The 20,312-nt window shown below is 30.2% G+C and overlaps 1 protein-coding gene across 7 annotated transcripts in view; it reads left to right on the top strand.

The window, feature by feature from the left end:
- Positions 1-16,544: 16,544 nt before the first annotated feature.
- The window catches only part of LOC129988295 (collagen alpha chain CG42342-like), a 698,930-nt gene continuing 695,162 nt past the window's right edge, over positions 16,545-20,312 (top strand). For all 7 annotated transcript variants that reach the window (XM_056096482.1, XM_056096484.1, XM_056096486.1 and 4 more), the window contains exon 1: positions 16,545-17,608. In XM_056096482.1, coding sequence (XP_055952457.1) covers positions 17,144-17,608 — 465 coding nt within the window. In that variant the 5' untranslated portion in view covers positions 16,545-17,143. The remainder of the gene's footprint in view (positions 17,609-20,312) is intronic.

The raw sequence follows: 20,312 nt of genomic DNA on the forward strand, positions 1-20,312 counted from the left end.
TCATTTTCATCGTATCAATTTTAGCAACATTCCGCTGGTAATACAAATGAGCGAACGTCTGGTTTGCAATTTGACATAAATTAAACATTCGCCAATGGTATGTTCCAAATAGGTATGTTCCTTGTGATTTCTTCCCTGTTCTGTTCTTTTCGAAATTGATTTTTATTTTTGAATTGATGTATATTTCCTTCTCAATATTTTATCATTGGATTCTCATTGGCTTTTAGTTCTTCAGTATGATGCGACATTAGGAACGAAAATAATAATTTTTCTCTTTAACATAAAACATTGTCTTTAAAAAACTGTTAACTTTTTGTTAGTGTTAAACTCTTCGATGAACTCTCTTACTTTTAGATGTTTTGGATAAATCTAATTTTGTTATTGGGTATTTAAAGTTTCTACAAATTTGGATATTTCATCGTTAAACTATAATTTTCAATTTTCTGACTTTTTGAGATTCTGCTTTTTACTTTCTCCTACATGTAGTACAGAGAAAGTATAGTAATTGCAAAAAAAAAAAAAAAAAAAAAAAAAAATTCGAATTCGAGATTTTGAAGAATTTTCTTGTTTTAGATCTCACTGAGTTCGAAGAATACATTTTTGAGAAATTTTTACCTGTCTGTGACAAAGATTAATCAAAAACGATTTGAGCTGGACAGATGAAATTTGGCATGCGAGCTTAAAACCAAATTTGTAGATATTTATCGAATTTTGTGCAAATCCATTCAGAGGAAGTCTGTCTGTCCGGCATTTTAAATATAAGTTACCAAGAAAACTGCAAAACAAAAAGAGTAAGACAAATAAAATTCGGTGCACAGATTTAAAATCTTTAGTATAGAAAACAAGCAAACTTAGAGTCAAATCCAACAAAGGATTGACCGTCTGTCGGTCTGTATTTTCAGAAATAAGTAAACGTGGTAATTCAAAAATAAAGCGACTGAAATATATCAAATTTGAAGTAAGAATTTACAACTACAAGTTCAATTTTGTGTCCAATTTTTGTTTCAATGGGTTGAGAAAAACCTGTCTAAAACATAAATTCAATTTTTGAATACTATTAACGCATGTAAGGGATTAATCGCCAAAAAACTCGCCAAGAATTGCACGATAGATTCCATAACAATGCTAAATTCAATCAAAGTTTATATTTGATAACTTTTGTATTATTTTGTATTATGAATTATACTTTTACATGATTTTATTAACGAGGATACGAAAAAAAAAATTTTCTTAGTTTTTCTATCTTTGCATTCTGTGTTCCCCCCCTCCCCCCAACTCTCAATGTCTGGGGATTTTCGAGGCACGAGGGATTAATTTTTGGACGATAGTCATGCCCTCATAGAAAAAAACAACTACCCTGATTTGTATCCCTGCTCGAAAGTCTTCATTCCTGATTCAAATTCATATTAATTTTCTTTTCTTTTCTTTCTTTCTTGATATTTTTTTATAATATTCAAGCTTTGTCTTCTAGAAAATGCGCTATCGACGTAAATTTTGTCAAAAAAATGTTGAAACTCTTTAAAATATTTAAACACATTTCTCCTTTCTCTTTAAAGGCGAATTACAAACAGAAAAACACGAAATTTTATTTAAAACATCCACAATTCTATTAATACATTGTTCCCATAAATCGTCTTTTTTTTCTTACGAACATCGTTTTCCCGAAGAAAAACGAGGCAACTTCTTGCGAATGCAACATTTGGTCTCCCTTTATGTGAATCATAAATCTCAATTTAGAATTCCGCGCATCTTCAGAAGTGCTTGGCGAGATAGGCGGGATCCGCGCCAATATTGTTTGTTGTGACGGCCCATCATCATTCAGATCTATATCATATGCAGACAGTTGGGAACAATTGTGTCATTCTCTCCCCGCGGCTTCCCTCTGAAGAAGATAATTTGTTTAAAGTGAGAAGGAGCGGTATTGAGGTATGTCTGTTTTAATATAAAACAGTGAGAGTGGTCTCCTAGAAACTTTCTCGCACATTTTCCAATAAAGTCGTATACCTCTTTCTCTGTATAAAATTTTGGAACTTGGGAAAAGCCGCAAGTTTCTTGCATGACATGCTAGTTAAGACAACGGTGGACTCTATAAGGCACTTTTGCAAATTATTCGCTTAGATTTCGAAAATTTTTATGTATATGTATTAAAATAAAAATATGTCAAATTTCCTTAAAAACTTCTTAAAATTAAATCTATTTTTTTTTTAAATTAAAAGATATATAATTTTTAAAAATTGTAAAATATTCCAGGCGATTTAATTTTTAATTTTTTTATTATTTTTTCTTTATTACTCAATATAATGCGTACCCTATCTTCTTTTAATATTTAACCGAAATTTGCATTATTTATTCTATTTATTTTCCTCAAAAATTAAGACACATAGAGCATTTCAAAAATATTTAAATCAACTTAGAATATTATCCTGAGAAATATCATTAAAATGTACTTTTTTTCTCTAGCCCTTCAAATATTTAATTTCTTGAAAAATAAAAGGCCGAGGTGTCCTGGTGGTAAGGTGTCGGCTTCAGAACCAGGGTGTTTCAGATTCGAGACCCAATTCTATCGAAGAAACGTAATGTAAGCGAGTCTGGTGTACGTTTAATGTCCGGATCAAACGCCCTCCCTCTGGCGTGGAGAGGGAGGTGCTAGCTCAATTGTCGTCCTCGTCTTCTGACAGCGGTTAAAAATGACGAGATCTGTCTCAAGATAGCCCTAGTGTTGCTTTAAAATGGGAAGTCAATATAACTAAACTTCTTTGAGAAATACATTTATAACACTATTTTAGTTGAAAATAAACATTTATTTTGGTAATGAAATAATAAATATAAAACTACATGTTTAAGTCCAGCTTGGGTTACTTCAAAGTAAATTTCCCTTTAAGAAATTAGGTATTTTGTCGCGAATCTATCGCATTCATTTTCTGAATCTATCGCATTCATTTTCTGAATCTATCGCAAGAATATGTATTTTCCACGCCATTTTTACTTACCGATTGATACCAAAATTTGACACAAAACTACACTTGCGCCTACAAGATTATATACCGAATTTCATTGATTTAAATCATTGCGTTTATGGATTATTACGTTTACATACATGTGAAAGTACAGACAGATAGACAACAATTCAACGAATTTAGCTCAAAATTCGATATTTTAGATGCTTAATCTGTACACCAAATTTTATTTCGCTAGCTCTTTACGTTTTGCTGTTATCGAGTTTACTTTCACTCGAAAATCTAGACGGACAGACAGATTTCTTCTGATTGGATTCCGTTAAAAATTTGACAGACATTTTCAAATTTGGTCATGATTCTATGTACCAAAATTCAGCTATCTAGTTCAAAGCGTTTCTGAGTTATTGTGTTCACAGACATACAGACTGATAGGTATACTGCCAGAATACAGGGATAGAATGCAGGAACATATGAAACATGGAGATTTGTCATAGTCTCGAGTTCACAATTTTTGACTATTGCAATACTTTCTCTATACTTCTTATACGAGAAAATAATAAAAGTCTTTGTGTCTGTATATGAATATGTGTGCTTCGCATCTCTTCCTAAACAAATGGGGTGAGTTCATTATACATTTGCTTTATTTAATACTAGAGAGTATTACCAACCTTTCAAAGTTCAAAAATCAATTAATTAGAAATTAGCTGAAATTTTACCATTTACCTGTAGCTTCGGAGTAAATCACTCCGCAAGACATTCTTATGCCATCTTTTGTAAAAAAAAAAAAAAAAAAAAAAAAGTTGATAAGCATCTTGGAAGTAAATGGCGTGTTATTAATTGAAATCTATTTTGTTTAATATATATATACAGTACACTCTCGATTATCCGCGGAATTGGGTGGCGCGGCCGCCGCGGATAACAAAAATCGCGGATAATCCGAAAAAAGCTAAAAACGGGTATAGCAAAAAAGAAAACAGTCATTCCAACTTTGAAAAATCGTTTTATGTACAATAAAACGTAAAATATACAGCGGGAAATGTTTAACTAACGCTTAATATTTTAGTATATCACTCAAAACTAACCTAATATGCATTTTGTTAATGAAAACAGAAAAGTGCTTTGTACTTACGAGAGGAGTCAAGGATACACAGAAAAATGAATGCATATGTACTGTTTTAATACTGTAATGTATTATGTAATTACAAAAGCATAACTGTAAAACTACACCTTTTTTGAAAAAATCAGTCAAAAAAAAAAAAAAAAAAAAACCACCCGCGGATAATCGGGAGTCTACTGTATATATATATAAACATGATTCAAATATTGATAAAATGGAAAATGCTTTCTGCTGTTTGCAAAACCTACTTGAGGATAGAAGCCTGACAAATCTACAAGGTATCGGAGGTTAGTTGCCTTCCTAAAGGATTTTTCAAAGAAAAGTGGACAGCTTTTGATACGTGGAGCATACATTTTCCCTTTCTCGTATACGTAGTATGAAGAAAGTACAGTAATCGTCAAAAAATTCGAACGTATTCGACGTATCTCCCCGTTTTAGACCACCCTGAGTTCGGAAAACACATTTTTGGGAAATATCGGTCTGTTTGTCTGTCTGTGACAAAGATAACTCAAAAACATTTTGAACTAGGCTGACGAAATTTGGTATACGGTCTTTACCATTTGCAGATTTTATCGAATTTTGAGTAAAATCTGTTCAGAAATGGCAGTCCGTTCGAGTAAGTTAACACGATAATTACAAAACGAAGAAAACTAAAAAGATAAAATTCGGTAAACAGATTTAACATAGACTCTGTAGTATAGACGGTGTCATCTAGTGTAGACATCTGTCAAATGTTAAGCCAAATTCATCTACATGTTTACTATCTGTCGGTCTGCATATTCAGAAACATGCAAATGCGATAGTTTAAAAACGCAATGACTTAAACATATAAAATTTGGTAGGGTAATTTGTGACTATAAGTGCAGTTTTGTGTCAAATATTTGTTTCAATCAGCTGAGAGAATCCTATCTAAAATACAAATTCAATTTTTGGATTAACAGCATGTCAAGGATTAATCGCTAAATAACTCCAAGGAGGGGAATAGATTCAGTAAAAATACTAAATTCATCCCAAAAAATATTTCGTAACTATTGCACGTCTATAAGGCATTCTCTAGCATGACAAGTTTATTAGAGAGTTTGCAAGAAAATTTTGTGGAGACCACCCAGGCTAGTTGTTATTATGCTCATATGTTGCATCAGAGCTCGACTCGTTCTGATTAAAAACATCGAAATATTGAGGTGTACAATCTTATTTTAGGAAAAATTGAAGATAAGCTATTTGAACCTTTCCATTTTAGTTCAGCCTGTATAAATAAGTACCGCTGTGTAAAATGAAGACAATGAAAATTTATTTACTAAAGGGGATAAACGTCGGGGGGCACTTCTAAATGACAATGAGATGCTTCCGGCATGGTGGATCCGACTCCTCCCCTCGATGACGGGACGTACTTCCTTTGGGGAGGGTTGTACCGTGGCCGGTGATGGCCCTTAGGACTCAACCACAGTTCCCGCTAGTGTTGCTGTTGCGGCGATCCGGGCATTCAGCCTTATGGTTTAAATCCGTGTGCCTTCGTGGCGGGTCGAAGAGTCAGTTGGTTGACTTACCACAGGGGATATCTCCATAAATATATTCGTTTTTTCATGATTTTCATTACATTAAAAAACACTGAATTTCTGGAAAAAATTGTTTTTTTAAAGATTGCTTTCTTAAATTAATCTTTGAATTCAATGTTAATGATTTAGAAAGGAAAAATATAGTTATAGTAATTATAGCAGTTAGTAAATATATAATAGTTAAATATATATAATAATTATAATAGTTAATAAATAATATGCAGTTTATTTGTTAACATTTTTCTTACAGACGGTACAAACGCACTATTTACCTGTAAATGGTTTGATACAGATGTCATTTCACATAACATCTGTATCAAACCCTCTTCGCGTTATGCATGGATTTATCGTTAATGGAGAAAAGCAAACATGGCCTCGAGAAAAAAAAATTTAGAACTCGATTGATTTTATGATGATCAAAAACCATCGCTTTTCTTAACGTTGGTGGTTGAGAAATATGTGAGAACATGATATTCTTTTATCGGATTTATACCATTTGACTTAAAAAATTATACTCTCACATGATAACTTGAAATTTGCTATAACAGATTTCAATTTATTTCTATATCTCATTTCATAAATAGCTTTTGTTTAATCTTTGAATTAGAAAAATTCTACGAAGTAATATTGCAAATTATGATTAAATTAATATTACTACTATTTATTAAGCAAAAACATGTGCTCTGCAGTTCTAGTATATTTCTTTTGTAACTCCTAACCTAACTACTATACACGACATGTTTTTATCCAAGTTTTATATTTGCAAGTGCGATATAAAACATGGAGAAATCTACATTTTCAGCTGGGCTTTTTTGCATAATAATTTCTTTTATATTCTTATTTCGTTTTTCTTTATGTACAAATCTTCCAAAATCGTTTAATATTTATTTTTACTTTTAGACGTTATATTTCTTTCAATTTTTTTTATGATTAATTTCATACAATTTCTTAAAAAAATCATCTGACTGTTCAAATAAAATGGGTCATTTTATATATTTTAGCACTATTTATTCCAATCTTTAAACTTATAACTATGAATCAAGATTTATTTTTTAATTCGCCGTTCATCGAAATAATTTTTTTTAAAAAGCTACTAAAATAATAATTCCTGTACTTACGTCTGCTATTTAAAATGAGTTTTATTTTACTATTTCGAAAAAGTTTTCTGGATAAAAATATAGAATTTTTTCTTCAGAGACAAATCTATTCGATAAAAACCTATTAACAGTACATTAGACATATCATGTATTTAAAGAAATCTTCTGTTTTTAATTTATGTTTTTTTCCTTTTTAAAAATAAAAGATAGAGATTTAAAATTTTTTTGTTTAAAGTGAATTCAAAAATATTCCTAATTTTGTTAAAAACAGACGAATATTCCAACTAAAAAATAAATCGAGAATGCTAAATATTTCACTAAAATTTATACATTTTATAAAAATTCACACTTTATTTATTTCATGGAAAAATACATTTCGCAGAATTCGAAATGTAAAAATGAATTCGTTTCGAAATGCTACATAATGGTAAATATGAACATTTTCTCTTCTTACTTAATAGCTAAATAACAGAAAATGAATTTTTTTGCCATAAATAGTTTTTTTTTTAAATATAAAAAGGGATCGCAAATTGATAAGTTTAGTAATCCTGTGCTAAACAACAAAACCAATTTTATGATATCATAAATAAGAATACCACTTTTCTGTATCACTAAAATACATTTTAAATCCGTTTTCATCTGATGTTTAAAAAAGAAAAAAAAATCTACCACGTAATTTTACTTTAAACTGAGATTTAGAGGAAATAAAGAAAAATTACTAAGCAGAAACTAAAACAAACATTCTTTGTTTCACATAATGCATTGTTTCATAATCATAATTTAACTATTATCACATAAAATTTACTTTTTTTCTTTCATTAGCAAATATCATAATGTTAAGAAATGTACTTTTCTTCTATTTTAATTTTTCCAGCTTTTTAATTATTTGTTCTGTTATTTAAATCTTTTGTAAAATAATTTCTATAGATAGAAATTATTTTACAAAAGAGTTTCCTTATTATTATTTTTAATTTCTATGTTTGCTTTAGGTACTTCTTTCTTTTTCCCATGTTTATTTTCATAGGCTTTTCAAAAGAGTCAACACGAGGCAAATTTAAACAAAAACAGAGGATTTTCTGCTTTACCATTCTTATTAATTCTTTGTTCTATTATTAAATGCTTTAATCTTTTAACTTAATTTTTATTTTTATATGCAGTTTTATTGAATCAATTTTTAAGAAAAAGAACTAAGTTGATTTAAAAAGCATACAGATATTTTTATTTTTGCTTTGAAAGATTTTTTAATTTAATTGATGAATAGAGATTCTTGTTATGAAGTAAGGTATTTCAAAACGATCTATTTACAGAACTAAAGATATCTTATTATTCTAAAGAAATTCTTGTGTTTATTTTTTCCTTCTATTCTAATGTTATAAAAAACAAATTCATTCACTTTTTTTTGAAAATTTTTGTTGATGTTTCGCTAAAAGAGATTTTAGAAGATTTTATAATTATATTGAAAAAGGTAAATCTGCTTTATTGTTAAAAATGTTGAACGAAAATGGTGTTAAAATACAGGGCTTCCACTTTAAGATCTTGATAAAATCAGCTGTTAGAGAGAGGCATGTATTTCCAATTAAAAAATATTCTATATGATGTAAAGACTTATATTTTATCTTTTTCTGAGTTACTAATATGCTGTTTCCTGAACAAATGACCACTTGAAGATTTTTATACATTGCCCTTTTCCTGCTGATTTTATTAAGTAAAACGTTCTTAACACTTAAGTATTTTTAATAAAAAAATATTCCACTCATCTCTGATCAAAACTAACCAAGTTATGAAACTTCGAATATCGCTATTTTAAATCATTTCAAATGCTGCTTCGTATAGAAAACGCCTTCAAACCAGCCGTTGATTGGTCAAAATAATTTCTTTTACATGTTGAACGAAATCAATCGCCGGCGTCCTGGCATAGGGGTAGCGCGTCTTCCCCGTGATCTGGGCGTCCCGGGTTCAGGTCCCGGTTTGGGCATGGTTGTTCTTCCTGTTCTATCTGTGAGATGAGTGAATGTGCCCTCCTGTAAAAAGGGGTTGTGCAAGCGAATGAGTGATGCGTGAGTGGCAAAGTCATACTCTTGGCCCTAGTTGGCGCTACTATAAAAAAAAAATAAGAGACGCTCCCTCTCAGGCTTAAATCGCTGTCTTCGTAACAGCGGGCTTGTCAGTGGCAAGTGCCATAAGAAACAAACAAACAAACGAAATCAATCAAGAGAAGATGTTCTATTTGCTCATGTAAAGGTGAACGCGATTAATCAATTATGCAACGAGTTAAATAAATGAAATTTAGCTTATGCGCTTTTATGTTTCATTAAAAGAATAACAAATATATGACAATAGTAATAAGGTAAAAAAGATAAACTTTATTTTTCACATACAATTATATCAATGTACTCATGAAAAACATTACATCATAAAGTCTTTTGAGCTTGATGGATGAAATTCGGCATGTGGTCTTTACACCAAATTTAGATATTTCTTTGAAATTTTAAACGAATTTTATTTCAAGGAAGTGTTTCTATCTAAGAGAAATCGAAAAGGATAACTACAAAACGCAAATACTTATATGTATAAAGTTTAGTATACAATTTTATTGTCTAAAGTTTGAATTCGTATTTACGAATTCATCAAGGGATTAATTGTTTGTCGATCTATTCATTCGCATGCAAATAAATGTGACATTTCAAACACTCAAAGATTTAAATAAACAGAATTTTGTATGTGATCTTTCTAAGGTTGTAGTTTTATATCAAATTTTGTTTTCACTTGGTCGATACAAAGGAGTTCAAAATGTATAGTCAGCTTTCTTTATTATACTAAGAAGCGAAAAAATTTCATGTCCAGTACTTTGAAAATCAAAATCTGAGTGTTCACGCGTTCATCTCGTATAAGAATTGCAATCTTTTCCATGATTTTTATGGAGGGGAAGGAGCGATAATACATTATCAAGGAATAAGCTAAAAACTTCCTGGACCACTCCCACTCGTTTATTTTCTGAAACAATAAAATAATTTATTTTTTTAATAGATACCCATCGACAGAATTTCAGTTATCTGAGATTGTAATTAGTAATAAGGGTTGCTAATTACCCAAATCGCCTTAAGAGAAGAGGAAAGTCTCAAATAAAACTTTCTTGAATAAAAAAGACGTAAGAAAAAGTGTTGATTAAAACTTTCTTGAGTAAAAACTAGCAGGAATGGCCTCACAAACTTTCTCATATATTCTCTTATAATTATATTTCCTTATATTCCCTTCTCTCGCCAAGAAAGCTCAGAATTTCATTTTCAATCTCGCATATTTTACTTGATAGTACAGTGCAGAAAATTAAATATGCCTTTTGGACATGTGGCGTATTGCGATGAGCGAGGATAGAAGCTGCGACCTTATGGTTCACAGCCCAGTAACATGGCCATGATACAAAAGCAATTGCAGGTGTAAAGTAGCTGTTAACTGGTTTATAAGCTTTCACTACAGGCACGTTTTTCATTGACCTACTGAAACAAAAATCCAACTCAGAGGTACAATTTTAGTAATAGTTGAATAAAAAAACAAATCTTCAAAATTGTATACCGAATTTTATCTATCTCGTTGTTTTTGTGTTGTAGTAACTGTGTTTACTTGTAATCGTGTAACTCGTTATATTTCAGACAGAAATTCTTAATGTGAATGGACTTTTTATTTTTCAAAATTAAATAGAAATCTAAAAATTTGTTGTAATGTTAAATATATAACAAATTTCGTTCATTTAACTCAAAGCAGTTTTGTTATTGCCTTCACACTCAGACATGATTAAAAAAAATGCATTTTTTACTTTTAGAGAAGTCTGAAATGTGGGGATATAGCAAATATGAAGTTCGAATTTTTTTGATGATTATAATATTCTCACTTATTATTATTCACTTGGGAAAAAGTAAAAATTGATTTTGGTTGACACTTTCAAGCAGTGATTTTATTACGCAGTTTTGGCACCCCCGGGGGGCACCTCGAATTGAGGATGAGATGCTTCCGGCATGGTGGTTGGATCTCGCCACCCTGGAGGGTACACTAATAGGTGGGGGATCTGACTCCTCCCATCGATGACGGGAAGTACTTCCTTCGGGGAGGGTTGTACCGTGGCCGGTGACGGCCCTTAGGACTCAACCACAGTTCCCGCCAATGTTGCTGTTGCGGCGGTCCGGTCATTCAGTTTTTATGGTTTAAATCCGTGTGTCAACGTGGCGGGTCGGAGAGTTAGATGGCTGACTTACTCAGTTTTGGCATTAAATATGGTAATAATATACCATTAATTACATTATAATATGATATGTAAACAGAGAAAATATAAACAAAATGAGTTCTGAAGTCATGAAATTAATACTCTAGGTTCTATTTTCATTATTTCTCTATAAAAAGTAATTTTTCAACATTAATTATCAATATTGGTCCTTTCCTAATTAGTCTGGATAATTGGAATTCTAATTATAGAATGAATTCAGGTTACCTTTGAGGTTTGCCAGAATGTAACTGTATAACCCCTCCCCCGTCCTTCATGCTACTCGTTATCCCCTCGACAGCTCTGATAACATCCGCGAAACCTGAGAAATTTTTTCTTCCTTGGAGGGAAATTTCTTTTCCATTCCCCTCCCTTGCCTATGACAAAGACGAGAGGTTTCTGTTTCTTCCCTTTGAAAATGCCCCCCCCCCCCAACATGCACACATTCAAATGCACCCCTTTTCATTCCATCACTTGACAGAATTCAGCAGACTTCTTCAGGAAAGATCGGAGTCACAGCACAGAGATTGTATATAGCAATAGTTGCATACAGAAGCGGCCTTCTCTATGAAGGGGCCCGGGTGCAAGAAACTATTTGAAACCCTAAATTTCCTGCAAAGTAAAAAAAAAAAAAAAAAAAAAACACGAACACGAACACATATTACTATTGTATGTTTATTTAATGCGTGATTTTGTTTTTGCTCTTAATTACTACAAGAAAATTACAATTTTTTGCACTGTCTTTTTCGATGCTTAGTATAGCAAGTGAATTTAAGCGTTATGCACACATGCTTAACCGAAGACAATTCATTACTCATTTTAATTTCTGAAAGAGCGCTCAGAATTTATTATAGTAACTGGCAATGTAAAGAAAAGTTTTAATACATTCAGAAATAAATCCTTATAATTATCAATTCGTATATATTGCAATACACGTTAAAAGTTATTTACATTCCTTTTATTCAAAATCAAATTCCGTAGCCAAACAATTATTTCGATTAGTTTTTCATCTACATCGTTATTATATAAACGTTACAAAGTTTTTGGAACATTTTTCGAATTCATGTTTTTTTAAAGTTTTTATATCGGTGATTAATTTGAAATACTTTTAAATATATCTTCTATCTGTATAACAACAATATCAGTTACATAGTTAAAAAATAACTTCTTAATTACTCAGCAGTGTTTTCTATAATTTGATATTCTGCTATTTTAAAATATAATTTTTCGCTTTTTTTAGAATTCGTTTTTCAGGAAAATGTTCTAAAAGATATAAATTACGTGCTATGGCTTTTGCTTCGTTTAAAAATAAGTTCAATTTTATTGGCTAAATTAAAAATTGAGTCGAGAATAATCGTTTTTACTTGAAATTGTTTGTTGATAGTTCTAATTTTGGACAATATTGTGAACCATATTATTAAATACGAAATAAATGTCATTTCTTGTATTGAATCCAATAGAGTTTTGACTTTGACTTTTACAGATAGACTTTTACACTCCAATAGACTATTATTATTATTATTTGTATCACTAAATTCTTGTAGGGCATTACAAATTAGTTCAGACTGTACATACACTGCTTTAACCGTATCTATTTTGGCTTCCCAACGAGTGTCGCGTAATGGTTTAAGAGTAATATTTAAATCCTTTGTAGAATTTCCCATCTTTTTGTAGATGCAGAAAATAAGCAATAAGCAATATAAACACTGCAATATCCAAAACACACACACAATATATATATATATATATATATATATATATATATATATATATATATATATATATATATATATATATATACTGCTGGAAGCAGCATCACAAATAAATAAATTAAAAGTGTATCATAGGCAAGGCACAAAAATTGTTGAGGATTTAAAGCAATCATTCTAGATTGTACGCCTTTATATTTCCCTGTCAAGTTGCTACCTTTGTCGCATGCCTGTAAACTATAATCCATTATATCTAAATCAGGCTCACTTAATATTTCTAATAGAGCTTTTGCTAGTCCTCCTCTAGTCATATCAGTTACTTCAATAAATCTTATAAATGACTCATTTATACTTAATCTTTTCTCTTCTACATATACATACCTAATAAAGAATGAAATATCAAAAGTAGAATCCATTTGGAAACTGTAATACGTGGCTACTTTTGTATTGTCTTTAATTTTGTTAAGAACTTCATTTCCTAACGCAGGAATAATTTGTTCTTGTGATGTGTGTGCTAAATCATAAACAATTCTATTTTTGGAATTTTTTATTTTGTTTATATGATCCAGAAGCTTAGAGTCGTATTTACTTAATAATTCAATTAAACTTAAAAAATTCAATTTTTAGGCGTTCCTGTTATTTTATCGTTTTCTCGAAGAAGCTGATTATTACATGCTAAAAATTAAATCACATCTAAAATTCTTTAAAATGTAATTTAAGTCATTCCGTTTCCTTATTTATATTAACTTGATTTGTTTTATTAATATTCGAACATAAATTGAATCGCTTCAGTAATTCTGTCCTAGCAATAAATGAATTAAGTTACAAACAGAACGCTCATGATCTTGAATTATAGTTGACATTTTTTTTATTATAGACACCTATAAATTTTGTAGCTTTTTCATTTCCTCTAGAAAATAATGTACATAAAAAAAAAAAAACTGAGTCTTGCGTTTTTGAATTAATGAATCAGTTTCGAAGCTTTATTTTACCATTTGGATTTTTTTAAGTAGTGAGTAGTGGAAAATGATCTACCATCAGCATTCTTAGCAAAAACTGCGTTGTTTTGTACAGGTCTGTTTTTAATACAAAATATTTTAAACTTATCAGCTGTAATGCTTGGTCATAAACCTGAATCACTTATATGCACTTAAACGCATTTGCTATTGTCATTTTCCTCGTTACTTTATGATTCAATCATATTTGCATAAAAGTTTGTATATAAATATAAAGGTTTGTATAATCATATTTGTATACAAATTTGTTCTTCAAAGATTTTCTCAGTTTCTACACTTTCATTGCAAGGTTGTGTAGTTTGTGCGTAACTTCCTGCGCCAGTTGAAGCTTGAATTGTAATTTCTGAAGTCGAAGCAATCTCATTACCAGAATTAATTCGTAGACAAAAAAACATATATACTCATGATTTTTTGAAATTTAAATTTTCCTCTTTTTTTCTTTTCTGCTAATTTTCTTTTTTGAAACCGAGTCTTGACACTCAGAAGGATACCTCCTTAACATTGACATGATTAGATATAGCAATATTAAACATTTTATAGTATGAATTATCGAAATAACTTAAAAATTTAATCTAATAGGTGAGGTAAATGACCGTATTTTAAGTTTATAACACGTTGCACACATGCACTAAACTATAATATATCTGAAAACTTCGTACATTTCAAAACACATCTATTGTTCCAATTAAATTTCTTCCTTTCTGCTTTCCATTCCGTTATGACCGTTCAGAACATTATCTTAGTTCTTGATCATGTTTGAGGGCCCCTCAATCACTGGGCCCAGGTGCATATTATCCACTGCACCCCCACCCCCCAGATGGCCGGTCCTGGTTGCATAGAAGCCACATTCATCCATAAATATATTCAAATGTCCCCGCAAATAAATAGTTCAAAAAGTGTATTTAGTGTCACCGAATCAAGTACTTCAACATTAACATTCTATAGATTTGCAATTATGCTGTGCGACATGATAACGACAAAAATAGATTATTTTGCTCTAATTACACATTTATGAGCTTCAAGCATTTTTCCACCAGTTCTGATTTCCAACCAAGTGTCAGCAGACTGATGTTGAATCGAATGTTTCAAAATTTGCTCAAAATGTTTTCAAAAATTGGCATCATTCATGCGCAAAACCATTGAAAAACGCCCATAAACAGTTAACATAATGTAGGTTACAATCCAATGACAATTCTAGATTAAGAGTTATTTCTCCATTGAGAAACAAATAATAAAATTATTTATTAACTTTTATTTATTTCATTATGACTCATGACTAAGTAGTTCACATGTTTTATACTCAACAGTATTAATCTAAATGCCAAATTTTACACAGATTCTATTGCATTATTTATAAGCATGGGTTTGCATTACTACAAACTGTAATACTTAAGAAAACAAATAGAATGTGACCAATTATACTTAACTAAGTACGAACCTTTATTTTTATAATTCATCAAATTTGCATTTAATTGCAAATTTATTTGAGAGCTAGGATAATAATAATTTTTCAGAACTCTAATTGGTCACTCCTCCATCACATCTCCCAAGTGACGTAGGTAGCTGCCTACACTGCCTAGTTTGAAATCTGCCAATGAATTTCATTATTTTAAAAGATTTTATATCATTTCAACAACTGGCATAAGAAAGATCGCTCTATCAAATCCACATTCAGAGGAAATCGCTCTTTAGTTTAAAATAATAAAATTCCAAAATTTCATAAATCAATCAATTTTGTTATAAAAAAGTAGCTTTTTAAAAATAAAAATGTAAGGGAATCAATAATATTTTTCTAGAAATAAACTTATATAATCGAGAGATTTAAAAAAAAAATTTAGAATTCGTATTTTTCCAACATTATTTTTATTAAATGAAACAATATAAATATAATTTTTTTACATAATTTAGAGCACTTTTCCAATAGAAAATATATATTTATTTCTAACCGTTTAGTTCGTAGAGAAATGTTAGAACAGAATTTTTTTAATTTAATGATAATATTAACCCTTTTCACTCGGTAAAGTAATTCGATGCATCGTTATTCACTTAATACATGGGCTTGTTTATTACTTCGAGGAATAAATACATATAGTTGTTTTGAATTCCCCTGAAAAATGAATCTACATTCTTTTACCATTCTGTAGGTATTTTTAATAATTAAAATAATTAAATAAATAAATAAAATGTCAAAATAATGCATCGTCTTGAATGGTGAGTGAGAGAAAATATTCGAGTGTAAAGGGTTAAAGCCCTTCAATAATTCAAAAAATGAGATCACAAAATCTACTAGAGTACTCGTTTTTGTGAATTTCTCGAAACTCTCAATGATTTAATATGATAGCCCTTTAAATAATTTATATATCTATATACATTAATGACGGCTTGAAAATTCTAGGAATAAGGAAAAAACTTCGATTATAAGAAATAACAAAGGTTCCATTTGTTGATATAAAAATAAAATGTCATTTTTAAAAATTAGGTAAATATCTATAAAAACTCTAAATATACCCCGACAATATTTATTTAAATTTTAAAAATTCATTGGAATGTTTTAAATTTTTATTCGCTAGCAGAGGTAATTTAATCAACTATATACTTATCGCATTTTTTTTTTTTATTTATTTAAAAGAACGCTTACTATTTACGCTATTATTAGAAAACAAATTTCGATTTCCGGTTAAAATAAATCTTTTTTTTTCCCAAATATCCAATATTACGGGGCCGAAACACGCTTTCTGAGATTTTTATTGGCGAGTTGGCGAGAAACGAGCGATTTCAGCTGCAGCAACCACGCCTGAACCAAATTCCATGCTTCGGCGATACATCAGACGGTTCTAAGCTCTCGTTTAGGAAAGAAAGAAACCGGCAGTTTTCCTCTCGCGTGGCACGGGGAAAGTCTGTTTGGAGTCGTCTGACCCCACCACGTGTTTTGATTGGTCGAAGGTCAGCAAATTTCCTTATTTATTTGTGCTTGCACGTTTGGCAGCATTGCATTCGGATACTATGGAATAATTATTTTTAAAGCATCGTTATGTGAATTTTTTTTTCTCTTCAGATTTGTTTTATGGAGATAAAAAGTTGGCCATTCAGTGAAAACGAATTGGGATATTTAAAGCACATTTTGTAAATCTGAAATTTTATGCAATCACGATACGATATTGCGACTATTACCGTTTTTCAAAACAAGTGAAAATTTTATTCAATTGTACCTGAAATCGGATAATATTTGATAAATCGAATTATAAACATACTTTCGATTATTCGTTTACCATAAAGGATATTTGTTATCCCTGTTGCATTTATTGAACGAAATTTTTGTTCTTATCTATGATGTTTTACACACCTGTTTGAGTGTGACTAAAGGTTGGCTGTTGCGTACTGAGCAAGTGTTTATTGTGGATTATAGTCATGAAAGCAGCTTTGCTAGTTGAGTGACAACATGGAAACGGGTACACCACCCCCAAAAGGCAAAAAGTGTTCCAAAGAGAAGAGTGCCAGTCCAACCAAATCCAGGAAGGCACAACAGTCGCCTTCGAAATCTCCGGAACACAGTTCTGCTAAGTCTTCTCCAGAGCACGATCTGAAACTATGGCAGGCGAAGGAACAGGTCCTCAGCATGCCGAGCCCCAGACGCGAGTATAGAGAATGCATGGTTGATGCTCGCGGCACGGCTCAGTGCAATACTACCCAGCCAACCATGTGCTGTGGTCCCGACAAGAAGGGCGAAGGTTTTTCGAGGATGGCCGTTTTGTATTTCATGTTCTTTTCGTGCGTGTTTGTGGTGGCCATCATCGGATTGCGAATGTTTACCATTGAGGATAAGCTCTTGAGGTTGGACACTGACTACCAGCAACAGCAGATGAGAATAGAAGTCCTAGAAGGAATTATAAATAAATTACAAAAGGTAAGTTCCCTTTTATTCAGTATAAAAACCCTCGTTTTTTATTGCTTGTGTTGATAATATTTAACTATGCATTTTTGTGTGTTTTTTAAGTATGCTTAGTTTGATGACATTATTCTTTATTTGTATGTATTTATTCTCTATGGGTAAATTGTGCCAAACAAAAAACAATGAATATAAATAATGAAATTTTAAAATGTCGTTTAAAATTCCACATTTGTGGGTAGAATTATGCACAGTTTAAAAATTCGTAATAGGCACATCTTCTAAAATATTGCAAACATCATTGGATTTGATTTGAAATACTGTATGCATCTCGGTTTAACATCTGAATACTTAACAATGATGTATTTGGCAAATGCGGGTCATCCTCATGTTTTATGGAAGGAGAAGTGTGTTGGAAGATAGGAGCAAAAGTTACCAAATTTTTCATCAAGTAAAAAGAATGTTATAAAAAGGCATATAATATATTATACTGAATTTATATTATTTTTAATTTTAGACAAACATTCATAGTCTGAAAAACTGTGCATCCTAATAGCTTCAAAATGTAGTTTGCATCTGTATTTGTAATAAACGATAAAAGTAGGAACACTTCATTAAAATTAATTTGTTTCTAAAGTAATTTATGTAATAAAGTAATTTTTTATACCCATTTTGGAGCTGTTCTAGTATAATTTCTGGTGATAATGATTTTAAAAAGGCTGTAATATAAGAAATTCTGAACTTACAGAAAACAACTGAACTGTGCTCAGGTATCAGATGATAAAGAATAAAGTGATTATTAGGATTATTATAAAATGTCTATGCATTATTTCTGTTGTAACTGAATTCCTAGTTTGCATCTATTTCAAATACAGAAATTTAGCTTGTTTAATAATTACCATATTGATTTGCTATTTTCCGTTATAAGTGTTTAAAAACTTTTCATAAAAAATGGAAATTTAAATTATGATTCTAGTATACATATAGTATAGTATAGGTTCCAATATACATATAGATTAGGTTCGAAGGCGAATTTTTAAAAAAATGATACATAAACATTTTTTATTGTACCAAATAGCTAAAGCAACTTCAAAGGTCACTATTAGAGGAAGAAAAATACACTCATTGCCTTTAGTTTTTGAAAAAAAAAAACCTTGCTAAATTTTCATTAAATAATGTTAGGAAAAACAGAGTAAGTTAAAAAAAAATAATGGAAATATTTAGTTTTTATTTCACCGATATACTACATAAACTACATAAAATGTAACAGACCACAAGATAAAAATTATTTTAATAAATAAAAATTTTATGAGCATTTAAAAATTGCCTTTAATAATTTTTTTTTGTCAAAATTTATCTATGTTTTTGAACTTAAAGTGTGTGTAGAACATGTCTAAATGAAGTTACCTTAAAATCCTCGGTCAATTACACCTTCAGGGTTATTAGATATATGCATACCAAATTTCATGAAATTTTATTGAATTGATTATAGATGTTTTCCGTGAATCAATCGCAGTGAAATATTCATTCCTCAGAAAATGCGTTTAGATATTGTGCTTTTAAATTTGTTTATCCAAATGCGATGGAAACAAAGGCAATTTCCACGCTTTTTAAACTGAAATTCCAAAAAATAAACTACGGTTGAATAGGTAGAGATATAATATAAACATATCAAATATTATTTTGGAGAATTTTACGGTAAACATAAAATAAATCACTCAATTTCGGTAATCTTTTAAGCCTAGTCGGATACCTTAAATGCTTTGATATAAAATCTTTAGTGTCTGCATCTAATTAGAAGTACTTTCAAATTTAAAAGTTCAACAAAGGACAGTAAGGGCATATTATAAGCCGCTGGAGCCATTCCTTTTCGCAACATTTATTGAAATAAAAATAAATGTTTGAAATTAAACTTTTTGAGTTATGAGTAGAATTTTATGAGGAAGGTTGCTTTATTTAAATGGTTCTAGTCCTTCTATGCATAGCATTAGTGTGGTTTATTCCTATAAATACATTGCATTCATTGTGTGTTGGGTCATTGCCAATCAGATATGAAATTGTTGAAGCCATTCATCTTAGTTCATGCTTAGCATTTCATAAAGTCTGCTCTAAATTGTGCTCTCGTATTAGCGCCTTGCATGAAAATTCTAAAATGAATTAAGTTGCAAATGGATAATTAGTTAACTGTTAGATTAACCGTTCGATAAATAATCGATACATTGATCGGAATTGAATTTGAGCTTCAATTTAAGGTTTCCAGGATTGTATTGCTGTTTTTTTAAAGAAAAATGATTTGGTAATGTATTAATGTTATATAAATGATATATTTTTAATATTTGTTTTAATTAATGTTTAATTAATATATTTTTAATTTAATATGTTAACATTTTAATGTTATATAAATGTGAAGTCAAATTTTTGTATTTCAAACAGCATGTTTTTAACGACTTTTGAGAGCTTTGAATAAATAAACTAATTTAAAATTTTAAAAGGGCCAAAATTTTTGACAGACTTCAGATTTATTTAATTGAATAGCATACCATAAAATGATGCGTTATAAATATATATTTTTCTCTGAGAATAATTTACAGTGCTTGAATTATTTGATAAAAAAATTAATATAATTGAATGAATTAATTAGTTTTAATTTGTTGATTTAAACATTATGTTACTTTTGCTTTGTTATAGATTGAACATTTTTATTCTAAAATTGTTAGATATT

Source organism: Argiope bruennichi, chromosome 10 (assembly GCF_947563725.1).
Source record: "Argiope bruennichi chromosome 10, qqArgBrue1.1, whole genome shotgun sequence".
In the NCBI taxonomy this organism is placed as follows: domain Eukaryota; kingdom Metazoa; phylum Arthropoda; class Arachnida; order Araneae; family Araneidae; genus Argiope; species Argiope bruennichi.